Genomic DNA, 22,182 nt, shown 5'->3' on the forward strand with positions numbered 1-22,182 from the left:
CTTGACTTCTATGTCACATTTGCTAGTTCTCCTCCTGCCCTTTGAAAATTCATTCTCTATCTCCTTCCTTGCATCCTTCTCCTCACCCTATACATGCCAGCCTTCCTCAGAGTTTTGTGCTTGACCCTTTTCTCACCCTGTGCGTGTCCAGTCTTGTCCACTCTTGTGGCTTTAAAACCTTTATCTGGTGCTTACTCCCAAATCTTTATTTTCAACTTCTGTCTCTTCACTGCCATGTATATCCATCTGCATGGGGAATATCTTCTCCTGGACACCCCGCCAAAACAACCTGTGCCTGAAGCTGCATTCATCTCCCCTACACCCTTGCTTACTAGCCTTAGTACACAATAATCAGCCCCAGCCTTATCTTCACATCTCTCTAGAACCTATTTTTAATTTTTAAAATTTATTATCAAATATTATGTATTAATTATCATATTTAAAGTGTCATTGCTTAAAAGGCTTTTTAAAAATACCAGAAACTTCCACTTGGCCTGCTCCTCAGAGACAACCACTGTCAATTTTTTTATTAGCTATTTATTTCATTATTTACCTCCATATTTATAAATGCATATATATTGAAAATTCATCACTCATTAATTTTAAACATTATGTCTTGCATCCTGATATGAATTTCAGTTTTCTCACCCCTGTTCAACTCCATTAATAAAGATAAAGGGTAAAAATTATGTGATCATCTCAATAGATACAGAATAAGTATTTGACAAAATTAAACAACCATATGAGGGTTTTCTTTTAATAGTTCTATGAGTTGTTTTTTTTTTTTTTACTGAAGTCATAATAGCTTATAACATTGTGAAATTTCAGTTGTACATTATTATTTGTCAGTTGCCATATAAATGTGCCCCTTTACCCCTTATGTCCACCCCACAACCCCCTTCCTCTCTGGTAACCAGTAAACTGTTCTCTTTGTCCATGTATTAGTTCATCTTCCACATATGAGTGAAATCATATGGTGTTTGTCTTTCTCTGTCTGGCTGATTTCACTTAACATAATACCCTCAAGGTCCATCTGTGTTGTTGCAAATGAGACAATTTTGTCTTTTTTTATGGTTGAGTAGTATTCCATTGTATGTATATACCACATCTTCTTTATTCAGTCATCAGTTGATGGGCACTTGGGTTCTTCCACTTCTTGGCTATTGTGAATAATGCAGTGTACATAGGGGTGCATAAGTCTCTTTGAATTGTTAATTTCAAGTTCTTTGGATAAATACCCAGTAGTGGAATAGCTGGGTCATATAGTATTTCTATTTTTAATTTTTTGAGAAATCTCCATATTGTTTTCCATAGTGGCTGCACCAGTTTGCATTCCCACCAACAGCGTATGAAGGTTCCCTTTTCTCCACATCCTTTCCAACATTTGTTATTTTTTTAAACAACCATATGAGATTTTTTTAAACTCTCAAAAATCTGTAAATAGAAGAGAACTTTTTCAATCTAACAAAGGGTATCTACCAAAAACTCTGCAGCTATCATCATATTTCATAGTGAAAGACTGAATACTTTTCCCTGAGATCAGGTTACAAGGCAAGGATTTCAGAACTTACCACTTCTATTCAGTATTGTTCTGAAGATCCTAGCCAGTGCTATAGGCAGTAAGGCAGTAAGTATTGGAAAGGAAAAAGTAAAACTACCTCTGTTCTCAGACAGCATGATAGTCTATATAGAAAATCCAAGGGATTTACCCGAAAAAATACTATAATTAGTAAGTGAATTTAGCAAAGTGGCAAGTGACAAGATCAATATACATAAATCAACTGTATTTCTAATATTAGCAACAAACACATGGAAAATGAAATTAAAGTAATACCATTTGCATTAGCATCAAAAAATATGAAATACTTGGGAATAAATTTAATGAAATGCCTACAGACATTGCTGAGAGAAATTAAAGAGCATCAAATAAATGGAGAGAAATATTATGATCATGGATTAGAGACTTGATACTGTTAAGATCTCTGTTGTCAGCAACTGGAGATTTAGATTCAATGAAATTCTGATCAAAATCCCAGCAGGTTTTCTTTGTAAAAATTGGCAGGCTGATTCTAGTGTTGATATGGAAGTGCAAAAGACATAGAATAGCCAAAATAATTCTAAAAAAGAAAAAAATTGGAAGATTTACATTATGATTTTAAGAGTTACTATAAAGCTGTAATAATTAAGACAGAATGGTATTGGTGTATATAAAGACAAAAAAATAGAGAATCCAGAAGTAAGCTCATATATATGGTCATTTGTTTTTCAACAAAGGCTCCAACCTAAATCAATGGGGACAGGATAACCTTTTGAACAAATGGTGCTGGATGATCTTCAAACTCGGCCTCATACCATACATAAAAATTGATTCAAAACAGTTCATAGACCTAAACATGCTTAAAAGTTGCAACTATAGAACCACCAAAAAAACCCTTGAGAAAAATCTTCATGACCTTGGGATAGGCAGAGATTTTAAGATAGGTTACAAATGTATTAACTATAAAAGAAAAATTGATTAATTGGATTAATAGAAGTTAGTAGGATTAAAACCTCCTGCTCTTCAAAAGCTACTGCTAAGAAAATGGAAAGGGAAGCCACAGACCAGGAGGTATCATCTGTATCTAAAATATATAAATGCTTAGAACTCAGTAATTAGAGACAACCCAAAAGATTTGAATAGACACCTCACAAAGAAAATATGTGAATTGTTAATAAGCATGTGAAAAAATGCTCAGCATCATTAGTCATCAGGGAAATACAAATTAAAGCCACAGTGTGATACCACTTCACATCCACTAAAATGGCTAAAATTAAAGAAACTGACAAGTATCCAAAAGGATGTAGAGCCACTAGAGCTCTCAAGTGTTACTGATGAGAGTAAATGGTAGAACCACTTTCGAAAACAGTTTTACAGGTTTTTATAAAGTTGAATGTACACTTCTCATGACTCAGTAATTCCATTGTTAATTACCCAAAAGAAATGAACACATATCCACAAAAAAGACTTTTACATGAATGTTTATAGCAGCTTTAGTTCATAGTAGCCCAAACTAGAAACAACCCAAATGTCCATCCATTTTGGTATATTCATATGGTAGAATATCTAGTAAGCAGTAAAAAGGAATATACAAGTGATGCTTGCAGTAAGGTGGATGAATTTCAAAAGCTTTGTGCTAAGTGAGAGAAGCCAGACTGAAGGGTATATATATTAGGTGATTACATTCATATGAAGATCTGGAACTGGTGAAACTAATCTATAGTGATAGGAACCAGATCAGTAGTTATCAAATATTGTAGGTTAAGGAAATTGATTGGTAAAGGGCACAAGGATAGTTTTAGGGTGATGTAAATGTTCTTTTTTAAGGCAGTGGTTACATGTTTCTTGTTAAACCACATTGGACAGTACACTTAATATGTACATTTTTATTGTATGTAAATTATACATCAGTAAAGTTGATTTAAAATAAAAGTGAGGCTCTAATAAGCTGAGCGGAAGCTCTGTGTTTGTGGGTCCATTTGTCAGTTGGTGGGCTTCACTTTAAGGTAATCATGTGGTTAGATGGGATTGCTAATCTGAAAAGGATTCTTTAATCCGCAGTAGAGTAGGTGAAAAATCTGGTTTCTAGTGACCTGAACCTGAGCAGGGGAAAGGGGGCTGATGGGCTTAATTATTCAGAATGTAGACTTTTACTCAGTTTTGAGTCCTTTACTATCCTCTGTGTCTGATGCCCCCAGAGTTGGTGCTTTTCTGGTTCAGTTTTTTTTGTCAGTAAGTAAACTTCGTGTCTTGATCAGGGTGAAGGAGGGATGATTTCTGAGTTTGTGGAGTGGAGATGGGAACGACTATCTGTTCCTTTGCAGACTTTCAAACAATTCCCCCATGTTTAATCCTCTACCCCAGCCCATTTTCTGTGATACTCGGTACCTCCAAACCTGGGCCTTTTTTGGGTTGTGGAGGGTGAATTGGTTTGCTTGCCATGAGTATCCCTTCCTCCTTTACTCTGCTAAGTCATTTACCATTCCTCCTATTGTTTTCTATCTTTATGTATAGTGATTTGAGGTTATAGGTGTCTCCTAGGTTCTTTGAATATGGAGTTTACACTCCTGTTTTTGTTTGTACTGTTTGGAAGAGACCTTAAAACTGTAAAATCCATACTGTACATTTCAACTTCCGTAATATCAAACTCCTTATAATTCTCCAAACACACAAGTTCTTTTCATACCTCTGTAGCCTTTGTAGAATTCCTTTTTGCTTATAAGGTCCAATTTAATCTCTTCCTCTGGTAAGGCTCTTAGCTTTCAAAATCCAGTTCTCTCCTTCCTAACTTTTCTTGTCTGCTGCTTCTGTACCTTTGTTTGACAACAATCCGCTTCATCAGCAATGGCCATATAGCAGTTTACTGTGGAGGAATACAAGGAGCCACTGGAAAGCACTTGTTGGAGTAATCGTAAACTGCTTGAAGTGGAAGTGATAAGTGTTTAGTCGACTCTGAAGTTGCATATGAACCACTTACGCAGAAATTAGGAAAACAGATGCTAGTTCTTTACAGGGATGAGAGAGCATAGGAGAGACAAAAGGCTTGGGGGATAGGCAGGCAGCATGCAACAAGACCTGAGATGGAAGAAATAGAAACCTCCAGGATACTTAACTATGAGAAATCTGTTATATTCTGCTCTCTACCCCTGATACAACAGATGTTTAGACTGATTGAAAAACTGTACTATATTCCATCAAATCAAAGATTGTAAAACACTCATTATTTCATATGCCATTTTGTTGTTTGGGCCATCTAATTGATTCTACCTCCTAGCACACCTGTGTACAGCAGAGCTGGACCCTGCCTGGTCTTATTGCGCCATCCTCTCACTTTCCAGCACTATATCAGACAGTGCTCCATTGCTATTCATGGGGTTTTCATGGCCAGTTTTTTCAGCATTGGGTGGCCCGGTCCTTCTTCCTAGTCTGTCTAGTCTGGAAGCTCCGCTAGAACCTGTGCACCATGGGTGACCCTGCTGGTATTTGAAATACCTGTGGCATAGCTTTCAGCATCACAGCAGCATGCAGCCACCACAGTATGGCAGCTGACAGATAGGTGGTGTGGTTTGCTGACCAGGAAATGAATCCAATCCACCGTGGTGAGAGCGCTGAATCTTAACCACTAGACCAGCTGCATGTGCCATTAAGAAGGAAAAAACTCAAACTATGATACAATGCTTTCTTATCATTTAGAACTTTCTCACTTATTGAAAGAGTTCCTTTAGAGTTATGTTGACAGATATTTTAAATTGTATATCACTCTTGTGCATACATGGTCTTTGGGACTATCTTACAGTCTTTGGGATTTTTTTGAAATCACGCTTGCTAAGGTTACTGGTGACCTTCATATTGGCAAATCTAGTGGGTAATTTTTGCTTTTCCTTCACCTCTCAGCAGCATCCAACAATGGTGATCTCCATTTTGAAAGTCTCTCCTTCAGCCTCTGTGAAACTGCTTGCTTTCTCGGGTTTCCGTCTTACTTTATTGGCTCTTCTTTCTTAGGCTCCCTCTAAAAATTCTGTTCCTCTCTTTAACCCAGAAATGTCAGTGATCCCCAGCTCTGTCTCCAGCCCAGAGCTCTTCTCTCTTTATGCACTCACCCTGAGTCACCTCTCAGAGCTGCATTTCCAGCCAGGATCTTTCTGCTGACCTCCAGGTTTTCACATTCACATTTCATCCAGTGATACTTCACCACTTGGATACTCCACAGGTACCTCTTCAAACAACACATTCAGAATAAAACTCTCTATCTTTTCTATGGCCACCTCCCGTAAAAGAAAAACAAAGTCTTTATTGGGAGTAGCAGCACTAATCCCCCAGTACCCAAGCCTGAAACCCAAGATTCCTCCCTCTCACTTTCTCCACCTCCTGTTTTGTGAATTCTTCCTCCTTGGCTGTTGAATCAGTGTCCTCTTCTTTGTTAAATACTGCCACCTACTTGGTTTAGCTTCCCACCACTTTTTACATGGAGGTACCTCCTAATTGATTTCCAGGCCTCCACTCAGCTGCTGGAATGGTCTTTCTAAAACATAAATCTCATAATGTTATGCTCCAGCCTACAAGTCTTTGTTATTCCCATAGTTTTCAGAATGAAGTTCACTCCTTAGTTTAGCACACAAGGGAGTCTATAGTCTAGTTCCTGCTGCTCTGGTTTCCTCCCCTCTTGCTTGTTGGTACACTCACCCCAGGGACATCTGCTGGAACTTCTTGGAGTTCTGAACTCATTTGCCACGTTAGGCCTCTGAGCCTTCAAGTATGTGTTTCCCTCTGCCTGGAGTATTCCTCCCTTCCATTTTGTCTAACTGTCGTTAGAATTAGTTTTGATCCTTCAAAACTAGGTACATACATCCCTTATTTTGGGAAGCCTTTCCTGACTCTTCAGTCTGATTTAGATGCTCTCTTTGAACAAAGGGCGTGAAGAAAGGCTTCACAAATGAACAACACAAAATGTCTCTGCTAGATAAATAAACAGATGTTCAGGTGCAGATTAAAATAGTGTACTTCCATTTCTTCATCTGTCAGATTAGCAAAAATTTAAAGAGTCATACCACTCAAGGAGAACCTGGGGAAGTAGGCCCACTCCTACCCTGATATTGGAAGAATAAATTTGTCATTTTTCTGGAGGACAGATTGACTCTATGTATCTAAGAACATTGAGGGGCTGGCCCGGTGGCACATTCCTGATGCAGTAATATCACAGTGGTTAAGTTTACCCTCTTTGTTTTGGTGGCCCGAGGTTCATGGGTTCAGATCCTGGGCACAGACCTACACACCACTCATCAAGCTATGCTGTGGCAGTGTCCCACATGAAAAATAGAGGAAGATTGGCACAGATGTTAGTGCAGTGACAGTCTTCTTCAAGCAAAAAGAGGAAGATTGGCAACAGATGTTAGCTCAAGGCCAATCTTCCTCACCAAAAAAATTAAAACAAAAAAATTAATTAAACTTCCAGTAGGATTTTTCTTAAAACTTGACAATTCAAAAATTCTTCTGGAAGACCATCAAAGAACATTTGGAGCATAAAAAAGAATTATAATTAGGGATATAGGAAACAAAGCCAGGTAGTAAAATTTAGTAAGACAAAGTAATTACTATAGTGTAGGATTGGCAGAAAAAACAGAGTAATCATTGGATCAAAAGAGCCAGGAAGTATATGCTAGCCAGTGTGAGAATTCAACAAAAGAAAGGGTTCTTCATGAATTAATTGTATTAATTGTATTTGTATTCACTAAGTCTCTGATACCTAAATGAGAAAAGAACATGCATACACAATTTACCAAAGAAGAAATACAATAATAAGCAAAATAAACAGTTTTCTAGGATTGAAGAAATAAAAATGAAAACAATGAATTTTAGTTTCTCATTAAATGGTAACAGTTTTTATTGTTAAAACACCAATGCTATTGATGGTTCAGTGAAACTGATACTGTCTTTCATTGCTGTCATCGTGACCTTCCTATCATTGCCTTACTGTGTCATTCCTGATGTAGTAATATCGCACATTCTATCCTTCAGCAAGTCATATTGGCTCTGTCTTTGCAATACCTACAGCATCTAAACATCTCCACTGTTACTATCCTGGTCCAAGCCCTCCACCCACTTTGCCTGATTTATTGCAGTAGTCCCTAACTTGTTTGCCTTCTTTGTATCTTGCTCCTCTACAGTCTCCTCTGAACACAGCAGGCAGATTTACCAATTTAAAATGTAAGTCTGATTATGTCATTCCTCTGCTCAGTAGCCATCAGTTGTTTCCCAATTCACTCAGAGTAAAACCAAATTCATCATAGTACTCTATAGACCCAGCATGATTTAGACTCCCACCTTTCCTTTCTGACCTCATCTCTCATACTGCCCTCTTGCTTTCTCTGCTCTGTCACTTTAGCATCCTTGTCATTCTTCTAGTAAATCAAGCATGCTCCCACTTCAGGGCCTTGGCACTTATGGTTACTCTGCCTGAGATGATTTAGCCCATAATACCTCCTCAGCCTGCTCCCTCTCTTCTTTCAGGTCTCTGTTCAGATTTCAGTGACGTCTTCCCTGACTGCCCTGTACAATACAGGACCCTCTCATCCTTTCTAAACCCTTGCCCTACTTCATTTTTCTCCATAGCACATTCCACCATCTAAGTTCTATGTTTACTTACATGTTGTTTTTCACTTTCCAACTAGATTATCAGCTCCATAAAGGCAGGGACTTTATTTTATTCGTTGCTGTATCCCTAGCACTTAGCAAGTGCCTGGCACACAGGAGGCACTCAGTATTTATTGACTGAGTTAATACATTGATTGAACCTTTTTGGAAAGCAACGAAAACATGGTTTAAAAGCCTTTTTTTTTTTAAAGTAAGAGAGTGATTAACTTCTATCCACTTGATGATGAGAGAGTGTATATGGCAGGTTCTGAGAGAATGGGATCAAGAGCAGTAATGAAGGTTGTTTTTTTCTCTCTTGGTAAGAAAAGAGAAGTTGATGGGAGAATAATTTCAAAGTTTAGAGGAAGTAGTAGAATCAAGAACAAGCACTATGTGTTGACAGTTTTTTAAAAGACTAGGTTGATGGAAGCAGAAGGTCGGTGCAGGGCAGTAGCAGAAAATAACATTATAAGTGGATGGGAACAGATGTTGAAAGTCTTGAAAATGAGTCAAAGGAGGTAGGCCTGCCATGATGCATGATGGAGATCAGTGGTGTGAATTCTTGAACTGTGGGAGATGAGAAAGCTGTCTAAATCTAAGCTTGTTAGTGTCACGTAAGGTGGCAAGGAGGGTGGAATCAGAAATACCAACTGGGAGACGGTTGTAACAAGACAGAGCTGAGGTAATACTACTCTGGGTGGTAAGGAGTGTAGGGTGTGCTGAAACCAAGACTTGAATCAAAGGTCAACAATCAGTGATGTGGTACAAAACAAGGCTTGGTGATAACTGCATAGGGGATGCAAAGGAAGAGGAAATAAAAGGTTCTCTCAGTAGTAAGAAATCATATTTTCTTTCAATTATTTTCTTTTTTCATTACAGCTTTCTCCATCATTCTCAGAAAAATGGATCATTTACATCTTTGGAGGACTCGATTATCACAATACTTCTATACTACCAACTAAGATTTATGACAGCAAATTTTTGCATCATAGAACTGCTGAAGAACAAAAAGAGGATATTCTTTTATAAAAATAATCCTATAGTATCATGATATTACTAAATAAAACTAAAAAAGCACAATTATTAAATTATTAGACTTGCTAATACAAGCACACATGTGCAACAGCTACTGTATCCTGACAGTTAACAAACCTCAAATTTAGATGGTTTCCATTTGTGGGAAAGGTCATTATATTCGTAAGAAACCACTGAATGTTGCCATCAAATATATTTGCAGCTGAGTGTCATTTAGGAGAATTTACTTGAAACAAGTTGTAGAAAATTTCAAGTCCCACCACTAAGTGGATTTGATATTATGGCAGCAACTTACAGACTTGTGGTTAGTACTGTGAACCACTACAGCAGCGTGGTGATAGATCGGCGTTTTGAGCAAGCTATACATTATTGCACTGGAACCTGCCACACCTTCACACATGGAGTTGACTGCATTGTGGTACATCATAGTGTTTGTGCAGACCTCTTGCATATCCCTTTGTCTCAGTTCAAAGATGTAGATCTGGACTCTATGTTTCTACCCCATGAAAATGGCTTTTCCCCAGCTGAAGGTGACTATCCTCATCAGGCCCTCACAGGCATACCCAGGGTCAAGAAAGGATCTGCATTTCAGAACACTTGTAATTTAAAGGACATTGCAGGAGAAGCAATCAGTTTTGCCAGTGGGAAAATAAAAGAATTTTCCCTCGAAAAACTGAAAAACTCTAATCATGCAGCTTATAAAAAGGGAAGGAAAGTTAAGTCTGACTCATTTAATAGAAGATCAGTTGATTTTGACTTGCTTTGTGGCCATTATAACAGTGATGGGAACTCCCCATCCTTTGGTTTACTCCGGAGTTCCTCAGTTGAGGAAAAATCTTTGTCCCGTAGAAACTCACTTGATACGAACCTGACTTCAATGATGCTTCACAACTTCTCTGAAGAAGACCTAGTTACTCAGATTTTGGAAAAACATAAAATAGATAACTTTTCTTCTGGAACAGACATAAAGATGTGCTTGGACATCTTGCTAAAATGCTCTGAGGATTTGAAAAAATGCACAGACATCATAAAACAATGCATAAAGAAAAAGTCAGGGAGTGGCATCAATGAAGGAAATGGTAACAGTGCAGTTTCTAGCTCTGAAACTGTCTATATGAATGTAATGACCAGGTTAGCATCCTATCTGAAAAAGCTACCGTTTGAACTCATGCAGTCTGGGAATAATGAGACTATAGATTTAACAGAACTGGTCAGTAGTATGCCTAGTTTACAGCTGACTCCCTTCTCCCCAATATTTGGCACTGAACAGCCCCCTAAATATGAAGATGTTGTCCAGCTCTCAGCCCCTGACTCTGCACAGTTTCAAACTATAGAATTGCAAGATGACAAGTGCAGTTCTAGGAAAACAGACACTGTGAAATCCATTCCAAACAAGTCTACAGATTCCTTATATAACTTAGAGATAAATGATCCCAGAACTTTAAAAGATGTCCAGCTTCAGTCACAGTCATTAACTGTGAACGCTTTAGAAAATGTTCCTTCTGGTGACTTAATGGAAACCCTTTATATTGAAGAAGAGTCAGATGGAAAGAAAGCATTAGATAAAGGACAAAGGACAGACAATGGACCCAGTCAAGAGTTGTTAAAGGTAAAAGAAGACAGAGCAGAATTTTCAGACCATGGCAGTCATCTTAAAAAATGCCCTGCCTCAATGCAAAATGAAATTAGTAAGATATTTGAGATACCAGTTAATCTACCTGAGGAAGATCTTAAATCAAAAGTTCCTAAAGTTGATGAGGGAGACCACAGAGATTTTATGAATCCTAACAGTCAGGAAGAGATAGATAAATTGTTAATGGATTTGGAATCTTTTTCACAGAAAATGGAGACCTCACTAAGGGAGCCACTTGCCAAAGGTAAAAGCTCTAACTCTCTGAATAGTCATAGTCAGTTGACTGCTCAGCTCCCTGTAGATCTTGAGCCTAAAGTTTCTGCACCCATGGAAAAAGTCTCACCTTCCTGTCTAACAAGGATTATTGAAACCAATGGACACAAAATAGAGGAAGAGGATCGAGCCCTCTTACTGCGAATTCTAGAAAGCATTGAAGACTTTGCTCAAGAACTAGTTGAATGCAAAACAGGCAGAGGGAGCCTATCACAAGAAAAGGAAATGATGCAAATTCTGCAGGAAACCTTGACAACTTCCTCCCAAGCCAATTTATCAGTCTGTAGAAGTTCTGTTGGTGATAAAGCCAAAGATACTGCTTCAGTGGTTTTGATTCAGCAGACCCCAGAGGTGATCAAGGTAAGACCCAAAAATCTTAGTCCTCAGAAGTGTCCAAAGAAGTGTTTTAATGTTTGCAAAATTGATAAATAAAACTATTTTTGTTAGCCGTTTTATGTTCTGCTAAAGCTCCTGCCCTACGCTAGGCATGGTCTCACTCAGTTTAGTGAAAAAACTAAAAAGCAAAGGCTTTAGAATTAAGCAGACTGGTTTCAACTGCCCTACCCACACCCATCATCTTCTCCCTAGCTCTGTGACCAAAGGAAAGTTACTTAGCCTTGATATCCTCCTCTATATAATGGAAGTAATGAGGATCAAGATAACTTATGTGAAGTACAAGCAAGGTGCCTTACACTAAGTAGGCGTTTAACGTTAGTCCTCGTCCTCCCCCGTCAACCAGTAAATGAGCATTACTGCATGCCCGTGTAGACTGTAAGGTCCGGTGTGGGGAACAAAAGAAGAAATGATTCTTAAAGAGCTTAAAATCTAGTTGGGGAAACAAAACGAACATATTGGTAACAGTACATGAACTGTAGGCACTTCTCTGAAAGTATTGTTAGTGTAATAGGTCTTCAAAAAAGGTAAAGACTAGGGTATATAAGATTTGCTTCTTCATGCAAATGAGAATAAGTATCAGTCTAGAGTCATGAGATAGAAGTATTTTCAAAAGTCTTTGAATCTACCCTGCTACTGATAGCATTGCTTTTGGATAATCTTAGAAAGGCAGTTATCTGCACACGTGTGTGTGTGTGTATGTATTAGCACAACAGTATTATTTCTTGTTCATTTTACATGTTCCAACATGGGTTGGCAAAGAGGCTCTGCTCCACCTTACTCAGGGACCCAGGCTGATGGATGCTCCATGTTCCTACAGCTGCCCCATTGCCCCATTTGGAATATGTGGCTTATGTGTTCACTGAGGAAAGGATAGTGCTTTTAATTGCCTTGTCCCTTCTGCTCACAGTCCGGTGATTCCAACCCAAAGGCTAAGAAACATAGGGAAGCACATAGAGTATTTGGTGAGGGAAAAAAAAGAATATTTGGTGAGTACTCTCTCTACCACATGAATGTAGCATACATGTCAACATGTATGAATTTAGACATAAAGCCGAATCAACAAAGCAAGTTGTAAAATAATGATATGAATTATTTAGCTATATGTGCATTTGTACAAAAAGTATAAGAAATATATGGATACACCAAATACAATTTTCAGAATAATGACTGATTAATTAAAGAGATGGGCTGAAGAAAGTAGAAATTGTGAACCTGAAAGCAAGAGTTAAGTCCTGTGTAGCACGGTCTCCTGTTTCCCCAGCTGATAGTTTGTGATCAGGTCCCCTGTGATGCTCTCAGTCTAAGTACAGCTACCTGAAAATGCCACGCTCAGCTCTAAATGAGCTTCCCACTTTTTTGACAAGTATGAACTGAAATCAAAATCTTATTAAAAGATTCTCCCATCAGTCTTTTAAATAAGTTCCAATATTATAGAATAGAATAAAATTTGATGAGATTTCCTCTTGATAAAAGTTGAAAAAGTAATTCATGAAAAACTAATTTAGACATAATATAAAATGTTTAATTCAGGAAGATACTTAATGCAAAAAAAAAACCGTTGTTCCTAGCCTCCGTTTGCCTACCTACTTGTTCTTTTTTTTTTTTTTAATCTTTCTTTTCTTCTTATGAAATTCTTTAAACCAGGAGTTGGCAAACGTTTTCTATAAAGGGACAGATGGTAAATATTTTAGGCTTTGTGGGTCACAAGGTCTCTCATGTAGTCTTCTTTGTCTTTTTTTTTTTTTAAAAAACAACACTTTAATAATGCAAAACCATTCCGAGCTCCAACTCATAAAAAACAGGCAGTGGGCCATATTTGGCCCACAGACTGTCGTTTGTCAACCCCTGTTTTAAACGAATAGGAAAGTATGTTGAATGATAGAAAAAGTCCTCTTGTTATCCACCACTTAGCTTTGTCAAATTTGAACTTTTTGCCGTATTTGCTTCAGGTCTTTGCTTTATTTATTATTTTCATTATCATCATCATCATTGTTTAAAAAAATCATCTCAGATATAGTTGAAATCCCTAGGGCTCACCTCCCCAGTATCCTCTCCTCTTTCCAGAAGTAGCCACTGCCCTGAGGTTGGTGTTTAGCTCCTCCTGCAAGTCTCGAGACAGAATTGTTTGTCATGTTTTTATTGTTACATAGACAATGAGCAGAAAGTAGTAGGAAATAAAATTGGAGAGGTTGGTTGGGGCCAACTTATGAACGACCTTGTATGCTATGCTAAAGAGTTTGTTCTAGGAGAGTGGAGAGCTAAAATAGGCTTTTAAGCAGAGTCGTCGCACAGTATTTTTTTTTCCTTAAGAATTGTAATGTTTTTTTTAAAGAATAATACATTTTAAGGCTTTTATTTTTTTTTAACCTTTTGGACAGTTGAAAATTTACCAATTGCTCAAAACGTTTTCCTTTAAAAATTTACATAATGGACCACATAGGAATTGCTTTTATAGGACATTGGTGATCATCCCTGAGAAGAAAGATTGACTTGACAATATTATATGTCATTAATATTTTAATATGTATTTCAAAGTAATTTCTCAAGACTGAGCAGTATTTCTTGTCCAGATATTTGTTGTCCAGAAATACAAGTCACGCCTGTATTGGGAGAGGAAGTCAAATAGAAAATACTAGGAGGGTATTGAGAGACTGATAAAGAGGATGTTGGTCTAGATCGGGGGTTAGCAACCTGTGGCCCATGGGCCAAATCTGACCTGCCACTTGTGTTTATAAATAGCTTTGTTGGAACATAGCCACACCCATTCATTTACTTACAGTCTCTGGCTACTTTTGTGCTCCACCTACTAAGTTGAGTAGTTAATAAGAACAGACTTTAAAACCTAAAATATTTACTGTGTGGCCATTTACAGACAAAGTTTACTGACTCCTAGATATTATTTCACGGTAGAGCAACAAAACAGATTTTTGATAAGGTTAAGTGTGATATTTTGTTAAAGGCATTGGAAATCTAGGAAACATCATTAAATATCAATAGCAAAAACTACCAGTGGTTGATGACAGTCAAACAATGTACCAATAGAAATAGAAAAATAAATAAGCCCAGTTTCAAAATCCTTCATATGAGTTCTAATCATGGTTCTCATCCACATAATTTTTCTCCCTTTCCTCTCCAGTCACCATCTATCTCTGATTTTTCCACTTAAAATAGCTTCCTTTTCATCCCATGTCTTAGTCCCCATTCTTTTTTCCTTACTCTGCATGTCTACTTTCTCACTGTGTTGTCTGTGTCATTGGCTAGCAGATGAATGTCCAGGACATGGTTTTTTCACAAAGCCTATAGGTGACGGGAAGCAACCCTATAGGTTCTGGAATAGCTGAAGTGTGCAGGTAGGCCTGAAAGTAAGTTGAACAGGAATAAGAAAACAGCTGGTGGAGGAGGACAAGGGCATGTGGCTGAGGTCTCTAAGGGCTTCTTAATTATTAATGAGTGAATTACTGAGGACATGTTTTGACATGGGAGATAATATAATTTTTTTAAAGACAGAAACTATACTGCTTTAGTAACTCATGTAATAAATGAAATCTTAATTCTGTGTTTTATTATCACGAGGACATGGTATTACGGTCATTTTTGGTCTGTTTTTAGCCTTATGGGGCAAAATAGCCTGGTAGCTGTTATACACGGGTTAAAATAACAAACCCTAGCCTCCCTTGAAAAGTATTTCTTTTTCTTCATTTTAGTCAAAACAAAGCTAGGAAAAAGTTTCCATTACTGCTTACCTAAGTTGAAATAATAGTGGGCAGAGGGAGAATTCTTCAGTGAAAAAGGAAGAATTTACGGTAAAAAAAGAGGAAGATTATTTTTTTTAAAAAGCTGTACTGTAACGTTTAAGTCTAGTGAAACCTTACAAATTTCAGCTAATTGAGGGGGAAACCTGTCTGAATTGCTAAAAGGTACAAATTAAAATTTTGGTTTTTAAGAAAGAGCTTTATTAATTTCAAGATTAAAGAGTAAAACTATTGTCAAGCTATTGCCAAGTGTGGACTTCAACTGGACCTATTTCAGTAATGTGGTAAAGATCATTTATAGTTAAAAAATGATTGAAGAAGACAACTTAGGTGATACAAACAAGCTTTATTTAATACTTCATGAAGTGGACAGTCTCCTTTTGGAGAACTGCAAAATGGGGCAGAAGGCAAGAAGCTTTTATAGGATGAAGAATAAAGAGCAAGGAATAGAAAAACAGAAAATATCTGATTGGCCAGGGCCACATAGTCGTCACCCTTGTTTGGGGTGAGAACGCCCAGAGTTGGCTTGGCATTTGGGCATTGACTGACTGAATATACTGTGTTTCTGGTCAAGCAGAGTATTTACAGGGACATGAAACTTGTCAGTCTGATGACATGGCACCCCAGGCAGGAGCAGCTCCATCTTGGGCTTAACAGTATATTTCAGTGTAGTCAATACGTTATTGGTATGCAAAATGGAGGTTGCTAAAATGTTTAAAAATAGTTTCTAAGGGCTGGCCTGATCGCATAGTGGTTAAGTTCATGCGCTCCACTTCAGTGGCCCGGGGTTTGCAGGTTTGGATCCCAGGTGCAGACCTACACACTGCTCACCAAGCACTGCTGTGGTGGTGTCCCACATACAAAATAGAGGAAGATTGGCACAGATGTTAGCTCAGGGACAATCTTCCTCAAGCAAAAAGAGGAAGATTGGCAATGGATGTTAGCTCAGGGCCAACCTTCCTCACCAAAAAAAAAAAAGTTTCTAAATGACTTAAGCATTCATAACTCTGCGGTTGTCCTATATAGTGCACAGTAGGAAATAAAGATGAATCAGACATAACAATCCTTTGTGGGCCCACAGTCTAATAGGGAAGATGAGCTATTTACTGTGATGCAAAGTAGAAAGAATCGATTCTATGAGAGAGAAGTGAAGTGCTGCAGGAGCTCGGTAGAGGGAGAGAGACATCCTGGCTTGCGGAAGTCAAGGGAGTTTCTCTGGAGCATTTAGATATGGATGCAATACTATTATTCAATTAATTTACCTAAGGTCCTAGCTGTTGTCATTGTCGCAGTGTTAATGATGCTAAGGTTAGAGGTTTATTTTTCACAATGGCTTGGACCATTTCCCTTCTGTTCCAAGACATCAAAGTGTACCTTAATCCTCTCCATCTATCTTAGAAATACAAGCCTTTGGTCCCAGGGGAATCCAGTAAAGAAGACTAGATATGTATCATGAATCCATTATTTCTCCAAACCTGAGCTCTGTAGTAGTCTAATCTTGATGATCAAGGGCAACAAAAATTGGTTTAACAGAACTTTCCTTCTAGAGAGTATAAAGGGAATTCCAAGTTAGTAGAATCCATGCTAACAAGGTAAAGGGTAAGAAAGGTGGGACCAGTTTCCCATCAGTTTTCTGGAGTTTTAAAGTCAGTTTAAGCAGGCAGTCTGACAACCTCATTTGTACCTTACCTTCTCTTTTTCCACTTCAGGCTCCCAAAAATGTGATCTCCAGCTCCCAAATGTATACCTAATAAAAATGAAATGTTAAAATAAGAATATGCAGGGGGCCAGCCCCATGGCCTAGTGGTTAGGTTTGGCACACTCCACTTCAGCATCCTGGGTTCGGTTCCCGGGCATGGACCTACACCACTCATTGGCAGCCATGCTGTGGCCACATACAAAATAGAGGAAGATTGGCACACATGTTGGCTCAGGGCCAATCTTCCTCAGGAAAAAAATAAGAATATGCAGGGAGATTTGTGAATTCTGCTCAGTTTTCTGTGTCTGGGCTACTAGCCTCTATTGGTAGAGGCTTTATTTATTTAGCATTAAATAACTATGTGTTAGATAAATAAATAAATAATGTATAATCAAATAAAGGCATTTTTACTTGCTTGCTTTGCCCCCTTCCCAAATGGATATTCTGCCCTCTTGCCTGAGAGTCATCTCTTTCCCTTGCTTCTCAAGGATGGATGCAAGAGGACCTGACATCAGGGTGCCCTTCTAGGACTTGAGGGTGGTACCTCAGCAAGACTCAAATATATCTCCCAGACCTTTGGCCTCCTAATTTCTCTAGCTTTTAACACCTAAAAATCTATGGTGTTCTAGGGAAGGTCCCATCACTTTTCCTGGCAAGAGAGGAGCACCCCAGTAAAAGTATATATGGATCATTTTACCTTTTTGCAGGGTGGAAATTTTTTTTTTAATGTCAAACTTTTTTTTTTTTTTTGGCAGGGGAAGATTCACCCTAAGCTAACATCTGTTGCCAATCTTCCTCTTTTTTTTTTCTTCCTTTTTGCCCCCGAAAGCCCCAGTGCATAGTTGTGTATAGTTGTAAGTTCTTCTGGTTCTTCTCTGTGAGCCGCTGCCACAGCATGGCAACTGACAGATGAGTGGTGTCGTTCCACACCTGGAAACTAGACCTGGGCTGCCAAAGCAGAGCGCGCCAAACTTTAACGGCTAGGCCATTGGGGCTGACTCTGGAAATCTCTTGATTATAGACTGTAGGCATTTTGAGGAGAGGGTGCCCTCTTGCTCACCACTGCACCCCAAGGCCCTTTTGTAGCACCTTCACATACTAGCTGTTTGTTTAAATTCTGAAAATTTATTCTTTTTATTTAAGCAATACCTACACATTTCATTGTCCTTTTCCCATTCTTAAAAGTCCCCATCTTCATCCCCATGGATTTAGGTTGGAAAAGAATTTTTCTGGCTGTTTAATTTTAGCACAATTGTTTTTTTGATTTTGGATGCCCAAGAGGGTCAGAGAAATCTTTCAAAGTGGACGGGATTTGTGCTATTACTAGGACTCTCCTTTCTTCTGACTCTTAGCAGGAATTTATGTCTGAGATACCATTCCAGGGGGAATAAAAGGCCTTCCTAGTTTAATGATCTAACATTTTGGGGTTTTTTGAAGTTTAGATATTGTGTAATTTCATATGTACATTTAAATGCAGAATAATTACAAAAATAAATTTAGATAAAATTATGGCAAAGCACACTTTAGAAACCTTATTAAAAGTTTCTTCTGGTGCATTTAATAAACACTTTTCTCTCTTTACTTTCTAGGTTCATATCTATGCCTTCATTAAGATTAACCAGTCATGTCACTGAGGGAAAACTTTTCTTCTCTCCTACCTTTATAGTACTGATGGTTTCTTGGGTTCAGTGCTGGGAATTTTTGAATAGAAATCAAGATACTCAGCAATACAATAGAAACCATTCTTCCTCCTAACTCATTTACAACCAAGTAGATTAATAAAAGTAAAGGAATCTGGCCAGTGGCAAATATGAATTTGCAGAATGAGTTCAATCCATATTTCTCCCTCCACCTTTAATGGCTTATGAGATCAGATCCTCTTGCATCTCTGTCCTTTGTAATTAATCAACATCGGTTATCTCAAGATGTGTCCCACCTGTATTCAAAAGAACATGGTGGATATGGATTACTGATGTAGAAAAATGGTCAAGATAAAATAGGTAGGTAAAAATGTAAACTGCAAAACAGATGTACCAATGTGATCGCCTTTTGTTACTAATATGTTTGTGTGCACACAAAAAATTTGGGGGTAAATATGCTCCAAATTATGCATGTTCCTCTAGAAGTAAGATATGAGTTCAGATATCCAGGTGCTCCTGATTAGTATAGCCTTCCCTAGCCTCCTAACTCCTTGGCAGGAGTGAAAAGGAGCTCCCAGAGCTCAACTTGCTTCCGTAAAGCCCTCAGGCCTCCCTCACAGGTCTGCCCAGCGCTCGCAGCTTGGCCACTCTTTGCCTTAAGACCATCAGGACTAATCTAATATGCTTTTCATCCCTGTTTACATGAGTCACCACAAGAAGTCCAGGAATTCAGATCATCACTCTCCTCCTCACTCTATTCTTGTACATCCCCATTTCTAAATCTATGTCCAACCCTCCCAACTCCTGAAATCCTTTCAGCATCCTCTCTTGAACTCATGATCATTCACTGGCAAAATTTCCTATGTCATCAAATTCTTTTCTAAACGTTCCCTTTACCTTCTTGTTCTAACTGCAACCCATCTCTCCCTAAGGATATTATAGTCATGTGAAATGGTGGCTCTCTTCTTTTCCACTCCATTCTCTATCCCGTTGTGTCTGGAGGGGGCAATAAATGTTCTTGCATTTCATTGCTGCTTCCAGACTATTCTTTTTCCTACACTCCTGAAACCAGTCCCAGTCCCATAACTTTGAACTAACGTCATCAGACTCACTACCCGTTAGCCCTCTTGATTGCAGTCATCTGCCACCCCCAGGCCACTTCCCTTATTTCTTGAAGATTTTAGCTCCTGGCTCTATGACACTTCCCAGTGCTTCTTTTGCTACAGTTCTTGTGAGTCTTCAGTAGATGAGGCAGCCAAAACACGAGCATCTCAGTACCTTGATCTTTCCTCCAGTGAGCTTGTCCTCTGCCCTTCTTCAGCTACTCATTCTCTGGTCCTATGTTTATGTCAGTGATTTTAAAAATATGGTTCCTGGGGCTGGCCTGGGGACATAGTGGTTAAGTTTGGTGGCCTGGGATTTGCAGGTTTGGATCCTTGGTGCAGACCTACACACCACTCATCAAGCCATGCTGTGGCAGTGTCCCCCATACAAAATAGGGGAAGATTGGTACAGATGTTAGCTCAGGGACGATCTTCCTCAACCAAAAAGAAGAAGATTGGCAACAAAAGTTAGGTCAAAGTCAATCTTCCTCACCGAAAAAAAAAAAAAAGTTTGATTCCAAACTCACAACATTAGCATCACCCAGGAGCTTTATAGAAATGTATATTCTCAGGCCCCAGCCCGGACCTACTAAATTGAAACTCTAAGGGTGAGGCCCAGCCATCTGTGGTATAAAAAGCCCTTCAGGTGATTCTGATGCTTGATCTTGTTTGAGAACCGCTGCGATAGTTCATTAAAATCACTCCCCTGAGTATACTCCCAGGTTCCTTACCTTGCCCTCATTTCATTGGTACTCACCTAGAAAAACTCCAACTTGAGTTAAAGTGTATTCTCTGTCTACCCTGAGCTTTTATTTGTTCAGGTGACCTTGGCTAGAGAAGATCACACAGCCATACTGAGTGGTCTTGTGTTCAATTGATGACCACTAACCTTCAGCAGGCCTTTAGTACTGTCTGGCAGTCCAGCTGCATTTCCCTAGTCCCTCACTTTCCTATTCTGCAAATGACTCTTTCATGCCTTCTTTCTTCTCTGTCTTCAACATCTCTATTCTTGCCCTCAGCTAATGACCTGTTCCCTGTTTTACTGAGAAAACTGAAGCAGTCGGAGACCTTTAGCTATCCAGCTAGCCATATCAGTATCTGTATACTTTCTGTTACTAGTCAGGGAATGTGTTCCTAGCATTTGGAGGCAACTGAAGCAAGTCACAAAAATGCTTATTACATCTCCTATCTTGCTGCAACCAATGAAGTTAAGGCTAGAGGACTAGACTAGGAGCAAAGAAACCATAGATCACCACCACCACCCAGCCTCCTTCCCCCACTCCAGTGTTTCATTATTTAACAGTAAAATGACATTAATAACACAAAACAGGCTATTAATTAAACAACAATGGGAAAACACCAAGTTAAAGCATAAAGGAGAAGGATATCAAAGTTTAAGATTGACTAATCAATTAGTTTATAGTCAATTTCTTAAAGCTTATTTGCAGTGATATTTTAAACAAAGTTTATGATTCCAAATTATTCCTTTTTTAACTACTCTGCTAGTTAGAGCCAAGGTGAGAAAAGCTTTTCTTAAAGTGAGATATAACTCACATAGTATAAAATTCACCATTTTAAAGTGCATAATTCAGTAGGTTTTAGTATATTCAACAAGGTTCAGCAGCCATCAGCACCATCTAATTCCAGAATGTTTTCATCACTGCCCAGAAACCTGTATTCATTAGCACTCACTCCCCATTCCTCCATCCCCCCAGTCCCTGATAACCATTAATCTGCTTTCTGTCTCCATAGATTTGCTTATTCTGGACATTTTATGTAAATGGAATCATATAATGTGTGATCTGTTGTGTTTGGCTTCTTTCACTTGGCATAATGTTTTCAAGATTCATAATGTGTCATGTATCAGTACTTTGACCCTTTTTATGGTTAAGTAATATTCCATTATATGAATATATACAACATTTTATTTATCCATTCATCAGCTGATGGACATTTGGGTTGTTTCCACTTTTGGCCATTATGAATAACACTGCTGTGAACATTTATGTACAAGTTTTTGTGTGGACAGAAAAAGGCTTTTGATTTAGCCTTTTAAGTTTTACAAAACAGCTAGCTTCCTTTTTTTAACCAGAAGTACCCTCCTGATGCAGCAGAACTTCCTCTTTAATATGTAACTTTTTCTCCTGTAGCATCTTCTGAGCAAAATCTTTTGGTGTCACTTCAGAGTGACTCTGCTGTCTTTATAGACTTGATTCTAACACTCTCTTCAACACAGGTCCTCACACAGCAGAGCTGATTTCCCAGACTTGCTGTGCTATGTGTCTCTATCAGATTTTCTAAGCTTTGCTGCCTGGATTATCCAAACGGGGCTTCATAACTCTGAGACCTTGGTTGATCCTGTCATCTCAGTCTCCATAGACATGTTCAGCTGAGGCTGGTGGATGACTTTACGTGCTGGTTTATAAAATAAAGGCTAGACTTATTTTGGCAAAACACATTGCATGTACAATATTAACTGTTTAG

At 38.5% G+C, this 22,182-nt stretch overlaps 1 protein-coding gene across 4 annotated transcripts in view; it reads left to right on the forward strand.

Moving 5' to 3' along the window:
- The window catches only part of PPP2R3A (protein phosphatase 2 regulatory subunit B''alpha), a 153,217-nt gene that overhangs the window by 29,830 nt on the left and 101,205 nt on the right, over positions 1–22,182 (forward strand). For all 4 annotated transcript variants that reach the window (XM_023620966.2, XM_023620969.2, XM_023620967.2 and 1 more), the window contains one exon: positions 9,047–11,468. In XM_023620966.2, coding sequence (XP_023476734.2) covers positions 9,483–11,468 — 1,986 coding nt within the window. In that variant the 5' untranslated portion in view covers positions 9,047–9,482. The remainder of the gene's footprint in view (positions 1–9,046; positions 11,469–22,182) is intronic.

This window comes from Equus caballus, chromosome 16 (assembly GCF_041296265.1).
Source record: "Equus caballus isolate H_3958 breed thoroughbred chromosome 16, TB-T2T, whole genome shotgun sequence".
In the NCBI taxonomy this organism is placed as follows: Eukaryota; Metazoa; Chordata; class Mammalia; order Perissodactyla; family Equidae; genus Equus; species Equus caballus.